The sequence below is a fragment of the Peromyscus eremicus genome, chromosome 12, assembly GCF_949786415.1.
Source record: "Peromyscus eremicus chromosome 12, PerEre_H2_v1, whole genome shotgun sequence".
NCBI classification, from domain to species: Eukaryota; Metazoa; Chordata; class Mammalia; order Rodentia; family Cricetidae; genus Peromyscus; species Peromyscus eremicus.
The window spans coordinates 61,373,467-61,391,869 of NC_081428.1; the positions used below are offsets into that span (position 1 = coordinate 61,373,467).

The 18,403-nt window shown below is 41.0% G+C and overlaps 2 protein-coding genes across 13 annotated transcripts in view; both read right to left on the bottom strand.

Annotated features, from left to right (window-relative positions):
- Positions 1 to 8,544, bottom strand: part of Lrch3 (leucine rich repeats and calponin homology domain containing 3) — a 112,216-nt gene extending 103,672 nt beyond the window's left edge. For all 10 annotated transcript variants that reach the window (XM_059277625.1, XM_059277620.1, XM_059277627.1 and 7 more), the window contains exon 1: positions 8,268 to 8,544. In XM_059277625.1, the coding sequence (XP_059133608.1) occupies positions 8,268 to 8,529 (262 nt within the window). In that variant the 5' untranslated portion in view covers positions 8,530 to 8,544. The remainder of the gene's footprint in view (positions 1 to 8,267) is intronic.
- A 5,155-nt stretch (positions 8,545 to 13,699) lies between these two features.
- Fyttd1 (forty-two-three domain containing 1) overlaps positions 13,700 to 18,403 on the bottom strand; it is a 48,911-nt gene continuing 44,207 nt past the window's right edge. For all 3 annotated transcript variants that reach the window (XM_059277297.1, XM_059277296.1, XM_059277295.1), the window contains exon 9: positions 13,700 to 16,067. In XM_059277297.1, coding sequence (XP_059133280.1) covers positions 15,969 to 16,067 — 99 coding nt within the window. In that variant the 3' untranslated portion in view covers positions 13,700 to 15,968. The remainder of the gene's footprint in view (positions 16,068 to 18,403) is intronic.

An 18,403-nucleotide genomic window follows, 5' to 3' on the forward strand; every position in this document is an offset into this window, starting at 1 on the left:
CAGATGTATCACAATTGATTCATCTATTACTGATAAGCACTTGAATTGTCAAATATGTATACTGTTGTGAACACTTACATGATGTACACATGCATTCATAAACACAGCTTCCATAAACACAAGTGTCTTTGGAGTATGTATCTCAGAGTTGACTTTCTAGAAAACAGAGCATTTGCTTTTGTTTTTGTTTTTGTTTTGCAAAGCAAGGTTTCTCTGTGTAACAGCCCTGGTTGTCCTGGAACTCTATTTGTAGACCAGACTGGCCTCGAACTCACAGAGATCTGCCTGCCTCTGCCTCCCAAATGCTGGGATGAAAGGCGTGCGCCACCACCGCCCGGCTGAGCATATGCATTTTTAACTATGCTGGATAATCCAAACTTGTTTTCAAAGTCAGTGCTGATATCCACTCTCACTTCCATCAGCAGTGCATGACTGTCCCCACTCTTGACATTCTCCCTTGGGTGTGGTTTTATCAGCTCTCTAAGTGGTACCTAAGTGTGGTTATTTTCCATCCCCTTGATTACTGAGGAGATTGAGCACTTTCCCACATATTGACTGGCCATTTGGAATTCCTCTTTGGTAAAGCATCAACTCAAATGCTTCCTCAGTTTTCTTACGGGTTCTCTTTTTATTTGCAGAAATCCTATGATGTTCTACATACCATATGTATTTTTTTGGAAATAAGCCTTCTTTCACATTGTGGCTTCTTCTTATGATGTGCAAACTGTTTGCTAAAACATGTCTTCAGTGGAAAATCTGTTGTGTTGTCTGTTGCTTTTGTAGGAAATAAGTCTAAGATTTTGTGTGTGTGTGTGTGTGTGTGTGTGTGTGTGTGTGTGTGTATTTGAAGGCATAAGGATGTGGAGGTCAGAGGGCAACCTCAAGCATCAGTCTTTGCCTTCCACTTGGAGACAGGTCTCTTACTCACCCGCTTCACACAGACTGGCAAGCTTCCCCTGTCTTCACCTCCCACTACCTGATGGGGCATGCAGGATTACAAATGCTACTGTAACTGTGTCCAGCTTTTACTTGAGTTCTGCGGACCTGAACTGGTCATTAGCCTTGCAAGACAAACACTTTACCCACTATTTTTATGAAAGAAAAAATTGCATAGACCTCGCTGGTGGCATGCTTGTGAGGCACTTAGAACTGAGTCCTGCTTTGACATCACCATCCCTTTGCCTCTGCCCTCACCTTCTAAGCCTTTACTTAACAGCTGTCACACTGCGGGCTTACTATTTTCATGGGTATAATAAAACTGTTAACGTATGATTTATAACATAAACAATATGGAAAATTCCAGTTCCACTCATTATGCCTCAATATCACTGCCAAATACAATTCTTATAGTGATAAAAGGTTCTATTTATTTATTTGATGATTTAAAGAAGTTTTATCAGTGCAGTTCAATATAACAGACAAGGACTGTCCAATGTGCTGAACAATATGACACATATGTCTACTGAGCACCTGAAATGTATCTCAAGAATCAATTATCTATCAAACCATCTATCCATCCATCTATCCACCCACTCACCCATCCATCCTGGATATAAGATGTAGTATGCTACACATGCTAGGCAAATATTCTACTTGAAATTAAGATTTATTTTAGGTGTCTAAGTGTTTTACCTGCATGTACATATGGTTATCACATGTGTGCCTGGTGCCTGCAGAAGTCAGAAGAGGGTGTTAGACCTCCTAGAACGGGAGTTATGGATGATTGTGAGCTACATGTGCGTGCTGACACCCAAACCCAGATCCTCTACAAGAGCAACAAGTGCTCTAACCAGTGAGCCAACTCTGCAGTTCAGATTTTAAATTTTACATTTCTTGTGTGTGTGTGTGTGTGTGTGTGTGTGTGTGTGTGTGTGTGTGTGTGGTCAGAAGACAACTTGCTGGAGTTAGTTCTTTTTTCCCAGGACATAGGTTCTGGGGATCAATTCAAATGATCAGGCTTCACTTGAGAAAGTGGGCCCTGCACCTTGCCTGACCAGCACAGCAGAGCTGACCCTATTGATGGGTACAGGTGAACCTACCCTGAGAACTTGTGGGTGGAACATCTGAGATCTGGTCCTGCCCCTCATCTGCCGTATGGTGGTGTAGGCAGGGGAGAGGATCATCTCTCCTCACCCCTCCAAGTGGGAGAGCTGGCCCTAAGGTCATAAGAGCAGAAGAACTGTCTCTGTCTCTCATCAGCTGCCGCACTCAGGAGAGTGGCCCCTCGCCTGGGCAACACAGTAGAGCTGTGATGGTCCAGAGCCCTGATGGTCCAGGTGTGGGAGAGCCCACCCTGAAGTGAAAGCAGGAGAATGGGCCCTGCCCCTTGCAAATCGCTGTAAGGGGTGAACTAGCCCTGGCAATGCTGGAGAGCTTATCCTGGTGGTGAGGATGGGGGAGAGATGGTGGTTGACCAACCTTGCAACTACCTAGGCCCAGAACCAGGAGTATGAGTTCCCCACACCCACCCCATCTGTGATCTGCTGGAGCATGTGAAGGGACCGACCGGTCCTGCAGACACAAAGCTGCAGGATCTCCAGGACACAGGGCAACAACAGGATATCCAAGAGGAGTCCCAGTGGCGATAGTGTAGCAGAAACCAGAGGCCTTGAACCAGACCAATCATCTCTGCAGTGAACACTCACAAGTAAAGCTGTATGGACAAGAGGGTTTACTGTGTAACTCGCTGAGTCACACTACAGCTTCCATGATGGGATTTTTCTTTTTTTCTCTTAAATTTGATTTTATTTTGGGTGGGGGGTGGTGTTGCAAGGGCAGAGGGTAGATACGAAGGGAAAGGGAAATGAATGGGATCCAGATATATGATGTAAAAGACACAAAGAATAAATAAAAAGAAAGTTAAAAAAAATTATCAGGCTTGGTGCAAGTGTCTTTGCCCACTGAGCCATCTCGCCAGCCTAATAAATCTTCTATTGTTTTGTTTTGTTTTGTTTTTTCGAGACAGGGTTTCTCTGTATAGCCTCGGCTGCCCTGGAACTCGCTCTGTAGACCAGGCTGGTCTCGAACTCACAGAGATCTGCCTGCCTCTGCCTCCGGAGTGCTGGGATTAAAGGCGTGAGTACTACTGCCTGGCTAATCTTTTATTTTTAATAGATATATTTGAGATAACATCTCACTGTGTTGCTCACTGTTGTCTGATACAGGATTCAAATTCTTATGCTCAAGTAATCCCTCACCTTAGCTTCTTGAGTGGTTGGGAGTCCAGCCACATACCCAGTTTCATTCATTCATTCATTGCTTGATTGAAACGGTCTCCCCAGCTATCTTAGGCCGGTCTTAAACTCCCTATCCTCCTGCTGCAGCCTTCTAAGTGCTAGGATCACAGGCATGTTCCACTAGATCTAAAATATTTTTATTTTAATAGCATCTACGGCTAGTGACTATCACCTTGAAAAGTACACTTCTAGAAAAATTCATGAACATACATGTATCGTGATTGATATAAAAAAAAAATCCACATGATTTCCACTTAAGACCTGGCGCTCTAGTACATATTTCCAAGGCTTATAAAACCATCATTTTGTGGGTTACAGATTGCATTCTTGACAAATTAAATGGCATTTTAGCTGTCTCCATTCTTCTTGCCTAGAAAATAAGTATTCATTTTTTAGAATCTCAATTCTCATGACTGACGATACTGCATTACATTGGTGCACCCATTACATCTCCATTTATTTTCTTTTCAAGTGTGTAATCTGATTCTGCCCTCCCCCTCCCCATCCTCTCCTGTTTCTTGCTTGCTGTCTTCCATTCAAAAACATTTCTTACAGTTCAACTATGACTCATGTTTGCCGTCTGTGAAATACTACCTATCTGGTCATCTCACTCTACAGTCTAAAGCACATCATTTAAACCGAGGAGGCTTCTCATCTGTAAAGTACCTCAGATGGGTACCACAGCTCCTCCAAGTTTTAGAATTCTATGAACTCTGGAACAGGCCTAGTTAATAAATTTTATTTGCTTTTCCTCAGGCTGATTCTTCCTCCTTTTCAAAATGCCAGAAAAGACTCACTTTTCTTTTCTTGGAGAAAGACTCGGAATCTCTTAACTTTCACTATCATTTTCTTGAACTGATGCTCTAGCTCCAGTTTTACTCTAAAGCTCCAGGTTGGCTTGCTGTACAGCACTAACTAGGGTGCTACCGATCCTGACACCAATGGGGGATCAGGTTGGCTTTGCTTGTGGCTGTACAGCACTAACTAGGGTGCTACCGATTCTGACACCAATGGGGATCAGGTTGGCTTTGCTTGTGGCTGTACAGCACTAAATAGGGTGCTACCGATCATGACACCAATGGGGGATCAGGCAAACAAATCTTAGGTTTCACCCTGTATGATCCAGTGATCAAAAACACAAGCTTTAGAATATTATGTATATGACTATTCCTGAGACAGAGTCTCACTATCTAGCCTTGAACCTCCTAAATAGCTCAAGCTGTCTCAATCCCTTAATCCTCCTGCCTCAGCTTCCTAAAGGTTAGAGTTATATACCAGCATGTCTGGATAAATATGAATCTGAATCCTAGTTCTGTTGCTTTCTGGCTGTGAAGTCCTGACTGAACTGTAACATCTCCTGAGTCTCAATTTTCTGATGTGAGGAGTGAGGGAAAATAAATTAGTACTCACACCTCACACAACTGTATGCTTGTGAGTTACCTTAGCACAATATTGGGTTATGGGAAAAGCTTGCTGTAGTTTGCAGTTAAAATGTGCAAGTGTGGAAAGCTTGGTCCCCTGCCTGGAAGGCTACTGGGAAATGGTGGAACCCTTAGGAAGTTGGGTCACTGGAGTTTTGTCCTCGAGGAGGATGCAGGGGGCCCAGCTCCTTCCTGGTTCTCTGTTTCCAGGCCATCACAAGATTAGCACACCTCCTCTGCTTTCAGTAACTTGGTAAAGTGACCAGGGACTAAAACTTCTGGAGCCAGGAGCCAAACAGCCTTTGCTCCTCCTTTAAAAAAAAATTATTTTTTAAATCGTCTTTAATAATGTGTATGTGAGGGGGTGGGGGAATGTGTGCACATGAGTGCAGGTACCTTAGAAGACCAGAGGTTTCAGATCTCCTGGAGCTGGAGTTACAGGCAGTTATGAACTGCCTGCTGTGGGTGCTGGGAACCAAACACAGTCCTCTACAAGAGCGGTATATGCTCTTAACTACTGAGCCATCTCTCCAGCTCCATTTCCTCCTAAGCTAAGTATCACTGGTATTTTGTCACAGTAACACTGACAACACTGACTGGGCTCAGTAAGTGCCAAGCATGGCTATTAGCAATAGTATTACCTTTCTGGTCCTCCATTATTAACAGCTCAGCTATCTTGTTTGTTTCTTGTTTTTGTTTTTCAAGACAAGGTTTCTCTTTGTAGCCCTGGCTGTCTTGAAACTCAAAGAGATCCTCCTGCTTCTGCCTCCCGAGTGTTGGGATTAAAGGCATATGGGACCATGCCCAGCAGTATCTACCTTTTTAAACAAAGGGGGCAAAAAACTCAAGCAAATTCTAATTATGCTGAGTTGAAAATGGTATAGGTAGTAATAAGTGCTGTTTCTTAGGATGTAAATTCTTAGAAAACAGCAATTCTACCATGGACATTCCATACTTAATGAAAGAACAATCTATGAGCCAAGTTTTATGCAATTTTACATGGTTTTAAATTTTCTATAGTATCTACTCTCTGCAAAATAGATTTTAACTATTTTAAGTCTGAATTCAGGCTTCAGAGATGGCTCAGTTGTTAAGTGTGCATACTGCTCTTGCAGAGGACCTGAATTGATTCCCAGCACCTACAACAGGTAGCTCACCCTCCAGAGGAGCTGATGCCCTCTTCTGGTAGGTCTCCTTAGCGCCTGCACTGTGTTCATATGCACATACCCACACCGGAGACACACATACAAACACACATCATTTAAAGTAGTTAGTCTGGATTCATCAAGTACCTACAAAAAAAGAATGGGTTTTGGAGTTATGTCAAACAGGACTCCAATCCTAAAGAACACCCTCCTCCTTTGTCCTCTGGCTACAGGTCTTTGAGCACATTATTAAATATCTCTAAGCTTTGCTTTCACTCTCTGCAAGAAGAAGAAGGAGGAGGAGGAGGAGGAGGAGGAGGAGGAGGAGGAGGAGGAGGAGGAGCAGAGTGCCTCACTGCACACCGAAGCTGCTTGATACTGTGGAGAAAACAGTCAGATAAAAGTCTATCAGCAGTAGGAATATCTCTGAGTTATTTTTCCTATGAAACTGGGTGTAATCATATTTAATCCATATGCTGTATATATTTAACAAGGCAATATGTTTAAACATTTAAAGATGAATAATAAATAATGAACACTCAATAAATTATGTCACTGACATTAAACTGCCTGTTTAAAACTATTTTTGCTCTAATTATAAGGGCTGCCGAAGTTAGAAATGAATCTGGTCTAACAGGTTATAAAATACTTTGTGACCTTTTTAATCTCTTTTTTTATACTTTTGACCAGATAAAACGTCAACCAACAACAACAAAACCTTTGATTTAATATAGTAGCTAGAACATTAAAGTATGAATGATAATATACCTAAAAAACAGAGCTCAAAAAGGAAAACTTTCCTTGAGGTTAAATATTATTCCTCAGAAATGTTTGGTTTTCTTTGTCAATAAAACTTTTATTTCTTGATGGCTCAAACTGTTGCTCCTAGAATTACTTAAGAGCAGATAAGATAATAAGCTAGATAGAATGCTCTAATCATCTTTTTCTTTACCTTCAGGCTTAGTGTAGCAATACTGAAATGACTCACCTAAGTATAAAAAAATCACTCTGCCAATCAGCCTCTCCTGAGCAGAATCAAGAAGGCAGAGGTCTGAATGGCAATTTTAGATGATGCCTATCAACACACATATTAAAAATTCATGTTTACCTTAGCAAATTTGTACCATTTAGAAAAAAAAAAAGATTATATTCAAAGAACAACTCCCCAAAATAAGCAGAACAAAAGTTTCTTTGGAAATAATAGTTTTTAGCAGAAATTTAACATTTTTTTTTTCAATTTCTTTTTAGTGTTTAATGCACTGTGTGTGTGTGTGTGTGTGTGTGTGTGTGTGTGTGTGTAAGTCAGAAGACAACTTTCAGGAAGGAGTCAGTTCTCTCCTTCCACTATTGAGGTTCTGGAGATCAAACTCGGGCTGTCTGTCAGGCTTGGCAGCAAGAGTCCTTTTATCCACTGAGCCATCTCACCAGCCCCAGTCTATTTATTTTTCCAACATGAGTATGTAATGATTGCCAATCTTTGATGACTACAGAAGCTTAAGAAAGTATTCACTCTAAGATGTTAAAATTGAGCAGAATGAAGATGACACAATGCATATTGCACATTCACTAACTACAGAAACACAAAACATTCAAACCACTTCGTAAGGGACCTCTCCCCTTATATTTATGTAAAACATAAAGACTCAATTCTTAATCTACTCCCTGCGGAAACTAAATTTTAAACACAAGAGGAACACATTATAGTATGCTGAATACCTCACTCACCATACATTGTTCCCCACAACTAAGGAAACCAAATAATACTTAATTCCCATTCTCTTTCCTGTCTTAAACAATATAAGGCGAAGTAATGTTTTTAAAGGGAAAAGCAAATACAGATGAGGTAGACAATATCCTATGAAGTTTTTCTTCTCACGTTTTCTTGGAGGGCACGTCAGAGTGAAAGACGGAAAGTAACGTGCACCTAAAGATGCGCTATTTTTACAAGTTTACTTTTCGGTAAGTCAACCGACGGAGGCAGAGAATTAAGTTACAGCGTCGGAGTCCACATTACACACACAGACTCGCACACACTGGGGCAAACGCCAGCGCGGACATGGGTCCTCTGACAGTGCAGCCAGCGTCACCCGGACTACGGTGGAAGAACGTGCGTGCCACACTCCCCAACTCTCAGCAGAGCCCCTTTGGCAGCCCAGATCCAAAGGGGCCTGCAGACACCGGGGTGGGGCAAAAGTCTACGGGGGGCTCTGGCAGCGGCATTTCTGACAGCGACTCCAGAAAGATCATCCCTCAGTCGCCTCTGGCCGGCTTCAGAGGTGATGCTGCGCGCCGCCGCACCCCAGGCTCCGGGTCTGGCCAGGCCGGGAGGGTGCGCGGTCCCGCCAGCCTCCCCCGTTACCCCGGTCACCGGGAGCCTCGGGCGCGGTCGCCACACGCCCCGCACCCGACGAGCCCCTCCCCACCCCGCCGGTCCCGAGCGGCAGGGATGCCCGCGCCCCGCTCACCGGCCCGGGTGGTGTCCGTCAGGTCATGGCTGGCCGCTCCCCGGGGAAACTCCCTCAGTTTCCGGCCGCTCAGGCTCAGCACCCCGGTGACCGCAGCCTCCTCCAGGGCTCGGTCGACCGAGCGGCTCCACGAGCCCGGGCCAGGACCTGGGCCTAGCCCAGGGCTCGGCCCACAGTTAGCACCGGAGAGGTTCCCCCCGGACGCCACCGGGCCCGAGTACTCCGCAGCCGCGGCCACAGCCACCAAGCCCGCGGCCGCCATTTCCCAGCCGACAACTCTCCGGGCCGGCTCTGCGCATGCGCCACCCGAACCGCTGGGTGGGCGGGGAAAGGGGCTCGCGGACCCCAGACGGCTCTCGGCGACGCGCTGGTGCCCCGCCCACACCGAGGATTTCTCGGGAAACTACCGGGACGCCGCAGAGCTTCAACAGCCCTCCACCTGGGCTCCCAGCGGAATTCCAAAAGGCCGGCACAAAAACCATCTTTAACAACGCTCCGCAGCACCCCGTCTTCCTCCCTCAGTGGTGGTTACATTGAGCAGCAAAGGTTCTTAGCACTGTCGCTGCCAGAAACTTGGGCAGTTAGAGGAGACTCCCTGGGATGCGCCCGAAATTGTCTCTCAACTTGTCACCATACCGCCAGAAGACTGGTGGATGTACGAATTAGATATATATTATTGAGGGGGGAAACTGCTGTGTGCGAAGATTCGGCTACAAAGTCCCTAATTCTTGTTGAAATTGTTATGTATTTTAGATTCTACTTTTTAAAGAAAGAGCTCTTAACGAAAACAAGCATCTTAATAGTATGGCTGTTAGTGCAGATTTTATCACTGACTAGTGCAGAACGAAGAATATTTAAGTCTAAAATTCAAGTCTGCAACCAAAATTGAGAGAGACAAAACACTCTGACTGTAATATAAATGTAGGGATTAAGTTTAGAACCGAAAGACCAAACTGAAACCATTCAAGTAGTGAAAAAGTGAAAATACCACTCAAACGAGTTAGACATCTCTTATACTGCACTCTATCTTACTTTCCCAAATCTGTTTTAAACTTAAACCATTCCTAACATGTGACGTAAATTTCACTTACCATTAATTTTAATTTGCTGTGGAAAATACTAAGGGCTGTCAGATAAAGTCTCTTTCCTAAAGAATTATCTAATCTTGTTGCAGAATCCACGGAGGCCAGTTACAGGAAGATAATAGTAAAGGCTGACCATGAAGAGGGGAGAATTATCTACCAGAGTTCACAGCAAAGGAATCTCTCTCAAGGATGAAAGAGGTTTTGAACCAAACCTGGAGAATTATGAAGTAGGATGGGATGACAGAGGGAGGCAAAGTCCATAACGGAAGATGAGTAAACACATATTCAGGTATGATTTTGATGCATGTAAGAGCATTAATACACAAATGAGAAACTCCATCGCAGAGCATGAAAGAAAATATGAGGTGTGAGAAGTTACTCATCATTCAAGGCCCAACTTCAGGAAGCCCAGATAAGCACTTTCCTGAGTATCTAAGTTCAAGTTGTAAAAATGTTTCAATAATAAAGTTGATTAGTAAGGGCTGCTCAAGAGAACTGCTCTATGAACTCCTCCCTCTTTTTTTTTTTTCTTTTGAGATAAGAGTCCCAATGTAGCCCAGGTTGGCCTTGGCCTTCTGAGCCCTGAGAATACAAAGCAAGTATTTGATACCTGATACCATGTCTGGCTCTTCACAATGTGACATACTAGTTTCTTTTGCAACTAGTCCCTACAATAAATTATTGTCTATTAATGGGTCACTGCATGTCAAGTAATATGTAGTCTTTGTCAAGTAATGCTTATCCAATGTATGTGTTTTCTGGTCTTTCTGAAATGGTTCTTTGAAAGTAATAAGCTAGCCAGGCATGGTAGCACACGCTTGTAATCCTGGTACTGGAGAGGTTGAGGCAGAGGATCCAGGCCAGCCTACCTACAAAGGGATACCTGTCATGAAAAATACAAAAGATTAAGCTGGACTGGCAGGATGGCTCAGTGTGTGTGTGGGGGGGGACAGAGCTTGTCACACAACATGAGTTTAATCCACAGACCCAAGGTGGAAGGTGAGAACTATTCTGACCTGTGTGTGTGCCCACTCACACATCACACACATAAACTCTATACAATCCTACAGAATTGCCAGGTGTACCTTCCCAAATGCACTCCTGCCATTTAAACTTGCATGAATTTTGACAAGTTCTTAGTAATATGACCTCTGTCTTATGGACATACACACTCCCCTGCAATCCCAACATACTATGCTAATCCTGAACTGACCGGATGTGTTAAACTGAGGCCAGTCTGACTTGAAGTCATTAAACTTGAGGCTATACCAACTTCCCATATCCCAGGGAATTTGGGGAGGGCTGACCATATGAACAGTAACAAGGAAGTGTGGAAAGGATGGGAAGTAGATAATGTATTAACACCAGAGAGAATGTCGAGGGAGAAATTAGAATTTTTCACAACAGGGTCCTGCCTCAATCAAGCAACTAATGAATAGAACTAATGAAAACAGGGAATTACTGGAGCACAGGAATTTAAATCCTGTATGGGACAACAGTGAGACAGCTGGGGGGGGGGGGGACAGGGGGCACAGCAAAGGTGACAACCTGAATTTGCTCCCCAGAAGCCATGTGGTGGGAGCAGAGAGACTTCAGAAAGCAAGCTATCTTCTGATTTCCACATGTGCTGATACATGTGCATGTGTGACACACAAATACATGTGCACATGTGAAAACCATGCACAATATGTAAAATTAAATCCGAGTTGCACTGTTGGTTCACTGGTTACAACTTGTTGCTCTGGCAGAGAATCTGGGTTCCATCTAAGCTCCCCCATGGTGGCTTACAAATCTAGTTCCAGGAAATCCAATGTCCTCTTCTGACTTCACCAAGGGCCAGGCATGCACATAGTGTGTGTGTGTGTGTGTGTGTGTGTGTGTGTGTGTAAATAAACAGGCCAAACACACACACACACACACACACACACACACACACACACACACACACACACACTAAAACGTTTAAGTTGTTAAGGGATGTGAGATCAAGGATACATTTGAGATGTGTAAAGACTTGGGGTTTCAACTATGAAGTAAATGCAAAATGTGTAGAATTCTTGATTCCCTCATTTTTTTTTTTTATCTAAGTATCTATGTAGCTCAGGCTGACTTCAAACTTGATTTTCCTGCCTCAGCTTTCTGAGTGCTGAGATGACAGACATACACTATCAAACCCAGCTCCTCAATCTTCATAGATACCATGCTACGGGTTATAAAAAATGAAGTTTTGGTGGAGAGTTTGTAACAACATTAGTGAAGACTTAAAGAGTTGTAAAAAGGTTGTGCTCCAAAGGGAAATAGAAATTAACTACTGTATTTGACTACCATTCTAAGGAGAAGCTTAACACAAAGGCAGTGTGGGTTTTCAGTCTTAGGAGCTGCAGACTCCCCTCTTCCTGTTTACTTTATAGGCTAAAACTTAACTCATTCAATACTACAGGCAAATTTCACGAACGTTGAAAAAGTCATTAAAAGTTCACTGTGGGTACTCCTTAAAGTTTAAAATTTTGGTGTACTACATCCTCTAAGAAACGAATTTGGCATTGAATATTCAACAATGTGTGGTCATTGCTTTTAGTTTTGGTTTTCCTGACACAGGCCTGGTTCTGCCTGGCCTGGAACTCACTATGCAGACTGGAACACAACAGTCTTACTGCCTCTGTCTCCCAAGTACCGGAACCACAGGCGTGCACCATCACACCTGTCTTTCTGATTCCTTTAATAAGGATTAAAAAAAAAATGCAACAAAGTTTCATACTATTTTCTTCTCATTTGAGGAAATAGAAAAGGAGGAAAGTAGACATTAATGGCCACACACACTAGGTAAATAGCTTCCTATTCATCTTTAGTATAGTATATATTAGTATACCTCATGTGAGTATACTTAGAAGTCTACAATTTCCAAGCAGATCTGTACATCTCTTAGTGGTCTACAGTATCCAAAATTCGTTTCACAAATGCTTGGTGTTTACTGAAGTATCCATCTTGAAATGTCAAAGGGGCTGGAGAGATGGTTAAGAGTTTTCACTGCTCTTCAAGAGGATACAGGTTCCATTCCCACTACCTACATCAAGCTGCTCACAGCCATTTCTAACTCCAGTCCCAGGGGATCTAACACCCTCATCTGGCTTCCATGGGCACCATCACACAGTGCATACACATACACACAGGCGCAAACACATAAGCCAGTTTTTGAAATGGGACAAAAGTGGGCACTGTGGCACACACCTGTAAACTCAGTACTCGGAAAGCTGCAGCATAACAATGTGATGCACAGCCTGGAGAAGGAGGAGGAGAGAAGAAAGGGGAGGGGGAGGAGGAGACAGAGACTGTAATATCACCCTCACCCAAACCTCAAGCTCCAAATAGAACCATCTTCAACTGAGATTTAATAGTGGCAAAATAAATCATTCCAATTAAATGGGGAAGGTCTACTGCTCAGAAAGGAGGAAGTTCTTTTTTGCTTTAATATTGCCTGCATGTGAAATATATGGAATTCTTTGTAGTGACGAGTAAACTATTTTCTTTGCCTAATCTCTTAAGTACCTCCAAATTGTGAATTACAGACAGCAACATATTATGCATACCTCTAACAAAACTAAACAACTGAGAACAATTCTTATGTTTTTTAAATATAAAGTATTTTATAATTTGATTATAATAAAATTACAAGTTTATGTGTTTAAAAATTCACGTACGTGTGTGTGTGTGTGTGTGTGTGTGTGTGTGTGTGTGTGTGTGTGTGTTTGAGATGGAGTCTAGAATTAGCAATCTTCTTCCTGGTATACACTGGGAACATTGGCCTTTCCTAATGAGCTTCAGTAACTTCAATATCAAAGTAATAAAGTAGGAATTCTCATTGGAAGAACAGATTTACTGAACATGCCACAAATGCTGAGACAGGGCTATTCTTAGATGTCTCACAAGTTAAATACCACAAAACTACTGTCGTCTATGTGGGAAGTAGTTTATTGTCCACTGAGAATTATAAGATGTGAGGCTCAAAACATGACCACTCCATTTAAGTCTTAGAAAATGTTGGTTCTCACTCTGGTAAGATGTAAAAAAAAAAAGGGGGGGGGGGGCTAAAACAGATGATCTCTAAAGGCTCATCTAGTTTTGTGCTCTGTGCTGCAAACAACTTGATTCTCTTTAATTCCTCTCAGTTACCTTATGCTGGAACCTCATGTTACCTATGCATAAAATGGCCCAAAGGCAGTTAGAGGAACACCAGGAGTGTAGACTTAACTTCAGATCCTAGAAATAATAAATATAATCACTACAAAATGCTTCGTAACACAGAACAATCTAAAAACCACAACTCAAATCTTTATAGCTCAGAATAACTCATGTGAAACCTGTTACATTTTATTTGTCAAAAATGAACAGCTTCAGAATAAATCTAATGTAACTTTTCCAAAAAACACCAAAAAGTACAGTGTAAAGCACCTCCTCATTAAATACAAACTTTCATTTTGTGATGCACTGCATCAATGTTTTGCATACACCTTGATGCAAAGGAAATTTTAAGTTGCACCCTGTTTAAATTAAAAAAAAAAGGCTTCAAAAACTGAAAAGGATGACTACAACCACATTCCAAGAAAGAAAATTTTCCTCCAACAAAGCATATTGTTTTGTTTATATACAACATGTTAGCACACAAGAGTTTTAACTTAGTTGTATCAAAGGCAAAATTTACCTTGAAAGAAAAAACAGATGTATGAAGAGCAAACATTTACTATACCAAAGATAACTGTTTTCCAATGTACTTAGTGTCAACATTTGGGCAATTTTTAAGATTTTCCAAAAACGGAATTACTAAAACCTCTGTATAAGAATATTTAAAACAACAGGAAACAAAGACTTTTATACTGTATTTTCACAAATTGTTCCAAAGATAGTGTTCACGCTCAGTTGTTTTTCCTTTGCTTTAAAATAAGCTACCAGCAAACCACTCTAAAATGTTTTGTTCCTGAACCAAATATAAATATTCATATTGGCAAAATGTTTTATAATGAGTCCTTGGCCTCAATGAAAAACATCACAGCTAAGGAGAAACTAGAGTTTATTTTCAAATTCTGTGATTGGCTTCCAAAATTCCCTTATCAAGTAGAAGTACTGGCAATAACCGACACTGAGGATCAGATTTAGATCTTTGGTATATGCACGAAATTGTTGCTGATTTTCCCGTGACCAGCATAAGCCAGTAAGAAACTCAAGGAGCATCAAAGACAATGAAGTCTAGGATGCAATCAAGACAGGCAGAAAGCAGAGTACTTTGTCTTGTTTTACAGGAAAAATGAACAGCAGAGATACTTAAACATTCAGAGATCTGAAATCATAGCAAAACAAAAGGTCAAGCTTCAAAATGACTACTCGATAACCCGTAGCTGGAATATGTCGCTGCATTTTGGCATTTTACTGTAGTTTATGATGTAGTTTATGATGACGTGAGGACTCTCAGAACTATCTTGGCACAGCAGACCTCCAGAGCAAGAGAAAAACCCTTTCTCTCTAGACTGCCTGAACTTTGAGTGATACAGGATACAGTGAACATGTACAGTCAAGTGTAACTTCAGTATAATTTTTCTTTTTTTTCTCTTTGTGACATATACAAGTAGATTTTTGTGTGGGGAGTTGTAAATTATTGAACTTAACAAGCCTAAAAGCTTTTTTAATAAAAACTTTTGAAGATGAAGCATAGGACTTTATGTCTAGTAAGTGTATTGTCAAAATACCCACAGATTCAATTCATTTCAAAAAGTGACATTCTTGTAAGCATCATGTATAGAAGAATCTATGGACAGTGGACTCAAGACGGCACGAAAATCCAAAGAGTGTAACTATGACCCAGGTTTTTATGTTTTTACTGTTTCCAATCCTTCGATCTGCTACTGCCTTTCGTGTCTTCTGCATTTACTAAAGACAAACTATCAGGGTTTGTACCGGGCGTCTCCTGCAAGGCCCTGTCAGATAACTTTGTAAGTAAGTGTTCCCAGCCCTGACACGGTGTGACCTGAGACTAATCCTCAGAGCCACATTCTTATTGAAAGTTCAATACTAAATGCTTACAACTCAGGGGGTTAATATCTAACAATAACCGAAGAATGAGCCAAGTTCTAAATCTTTCCATAAATCTTGAGAGGCAGACTGAAACTTTAAACTACCCCAGTTCAAACCCCACTCATGACAAGACGGCAACTGTGCTTAGTACCTGCACATGAGCGGTAAGTGACAGCAGCACAGGGTATTCCGATTTCTCAAGTCTAACCACGGCAGAGTCTAAAAACTGACGACAGTGATGAGGTCCTACACAGCACACTCATAAAAATAATCAAGGTCTATCTTTCTGTCTTCCTTCTGCTTCACGAGGAATCTAAGAAGTCAATAAAGAATTGCTTTGTTTGGGCCAACCATGAAATCTTTATGAACAGATAGGTATATTCCCTGTTATTCTTTCAGGGCATTATTTATACATTAAAAAAAAACCTTCAAAAATAAAGTTATTTAGGCTTGTGAATATTCTGAAGTAAAGTTTCTTGAACTTCTCTGATGAACTCTTCAAGCAATTCAACTTTTCAAACAGTCAACACTTAAGAGTTCCTTTGACATGGATTTATCCCACAGTTACAAATCGGCTTCCTCCTTTGTTGAATGTGAGACTGGCTCTTTGCTCTTTCAGTATCCCAAATCGTTCATTCAAAGTCATCCCTGTCTACAGGAAAAGAGGGAAAAATTAACTTGACAGAAAAAAAACATTTCCTTTATATGTGATTTAAAGATTAATAGTAATTAGTAATAGCAATACTTAGCATCTTGAACTCTGTGTATAATTTAATTCTAACAAAAACAAGGCATATATAATTGAGCTGCCTATCAGTAGCTCTAGAACTTAAACTAGGTAGGCCAAGAATCCTTATCTTCCCATAACTATAATGCCTACATTACATACTATATAAACACACACATACTACTATTACTATGGTCTATAACATACATCCAAGATACTGCTAACTGAATTAATTTGGGGCTCTGCAAACACTGTTACAAATTCTGGTGATGCCTTTGCTAAAGAGTTACTTCAACTGGTGTTGGCATACACCTTTGATAACAGCACTCAGAAAGCAAAGGTAGGTGGATCTATGAATTTGAAGCCAGCCTGATCTACACCAAATTTCAGGCTAGCCAAGGATATACAGTGGGACTCTGTCTCAAAAAACAACAAACAATAAAAATGTTATTTTATCCAGAAATGATGGCCTACTCTTAATATCCTAAGAGGCTGAGGCAGGAAGAAAATCATGTATAAAGTCAGCCAGGCTATAGTATGAGACTGTGACTTAAAAAAATAATAGAACTACTGAGTATTTCAGAACAAAGTTTTTAACTGAGTGCCCTACAAAAATTCAATTAAAACTCTGGTTTGAGTAACAACTAACAACATGCTTCCAAACAGAAAAGAAATTAAGAAAAAGATCAAAATAAACTAGAACACATTTGTCTTTTCTTTTCCACGTCTGGTATTAGAAACTATATCAAGGACTTTGTCTATGCTAATCACACACTCTCTCATTAAACAAAACCAAGTTTTCCCCGATACTTCTAACCTTAAATACCAGGACCTTATCTCTGTCAAATTGTTTTCCAAAAAAGCATATGATGAAATTCAATGTAAATTCATGATAAAAGCTCTCAGCAAATTAGAAAGATGGGAGTTCCCTCAATTTGATAAAGAGAATCTACAACAAACTTAAAGCCAACAGTATTTTATATATGTGTGTAGATATATAAAATATATCTATATACATGTATCTATATTTTTTAACTTGAGATCTATTTACTCAGAGTTGGAAATACTACAGTAAGGCAAGCTGTAATTCCCAGCATCTGACAGAGAAGGGAAATGGGAAGTCAGCAGTGGAGACCTGAAAACAGATTAGAAGAGGAGTGGGGTGTTTTCAGAGCAAAGAGTGAGAAGGCCCCGAGTGTCAGGGCAAGCACGCTTAGGGCTGGTCAGTTCCTGGAGAAAAAAAAAAAAGAAAGGGGAAAAGGCAAAGCTATACTCTGAGTTCAAACTCGGAGAAGTGGGCAAGCTTAGCTGTGAAGGTGTGTAACGACTGCTAACATATTACACCCGTGGTCAAACTGTCAATGTTCTTCCTCAGGCTTTAGAGCATGGCAAGCACACTAGCCTTACAATGCCTATCCAACACTGTAGTCAATGAGAATTTAGAGAATGAACAAGTATTTATATAAAAAACCCTAAAGAATCCACAGATTGACTATACAGTTCAGTAATTTTTTCAAAAAGCAACTGATCAACCAAGGAGTCTTTATTTTTTATTTATGTATTTTATGTTTGTGGGCACTTTGTTTGCATGTACATATGCACACCAGAAGAGGGCATAGGACCCATTATAAATGGCTGTAAGAAGCCATGTGGGTGCTGGGAATTGAACTCAGGACCTACAGCAGAGCAGTCAGTGCTCTTAACCATGGAGTCATTGCTCTATCTCCCCAAAGTTAAGTAAATTTAAAAAGATCAAAGAATACAATAACACACAACCTGTCAAAACCAGTGAGCTATCACTTTACACACACTTGTCACTATACTCAAAGTGACAGATGATAACAGTGACAGGAATGTGGAGAAGTTTAGAAACTCCATATATGCTGTAGGAATATAAAAGAATATAGCCACCTTTCTTGGTAGTCCCTAAAAAGGTTAAATGTGGAGTTAGCACACAGTCTACTAAAAATCTATCAAATATATCCATTGGCATCTACCAAAAATAAATAAATAAATATATGAAAACATGCTAACATAAAGACTGAAAAAAAAAAAACCAGATTTGTAGTAGCCAAAGAACACAAAAACTTCCAGCTAATTAAAGAATACTAATATGTGACATGTATATTTGATGAACACTATTCAAATAATAAAAGAAAATGCTAATATGGATGAAACTTTAAATAAATTATGGAAGTGTAAGAAGTCAGTAACAAGATCATATATCACAAGATCCGATTTAAATGAAATGTCAAAGCAGG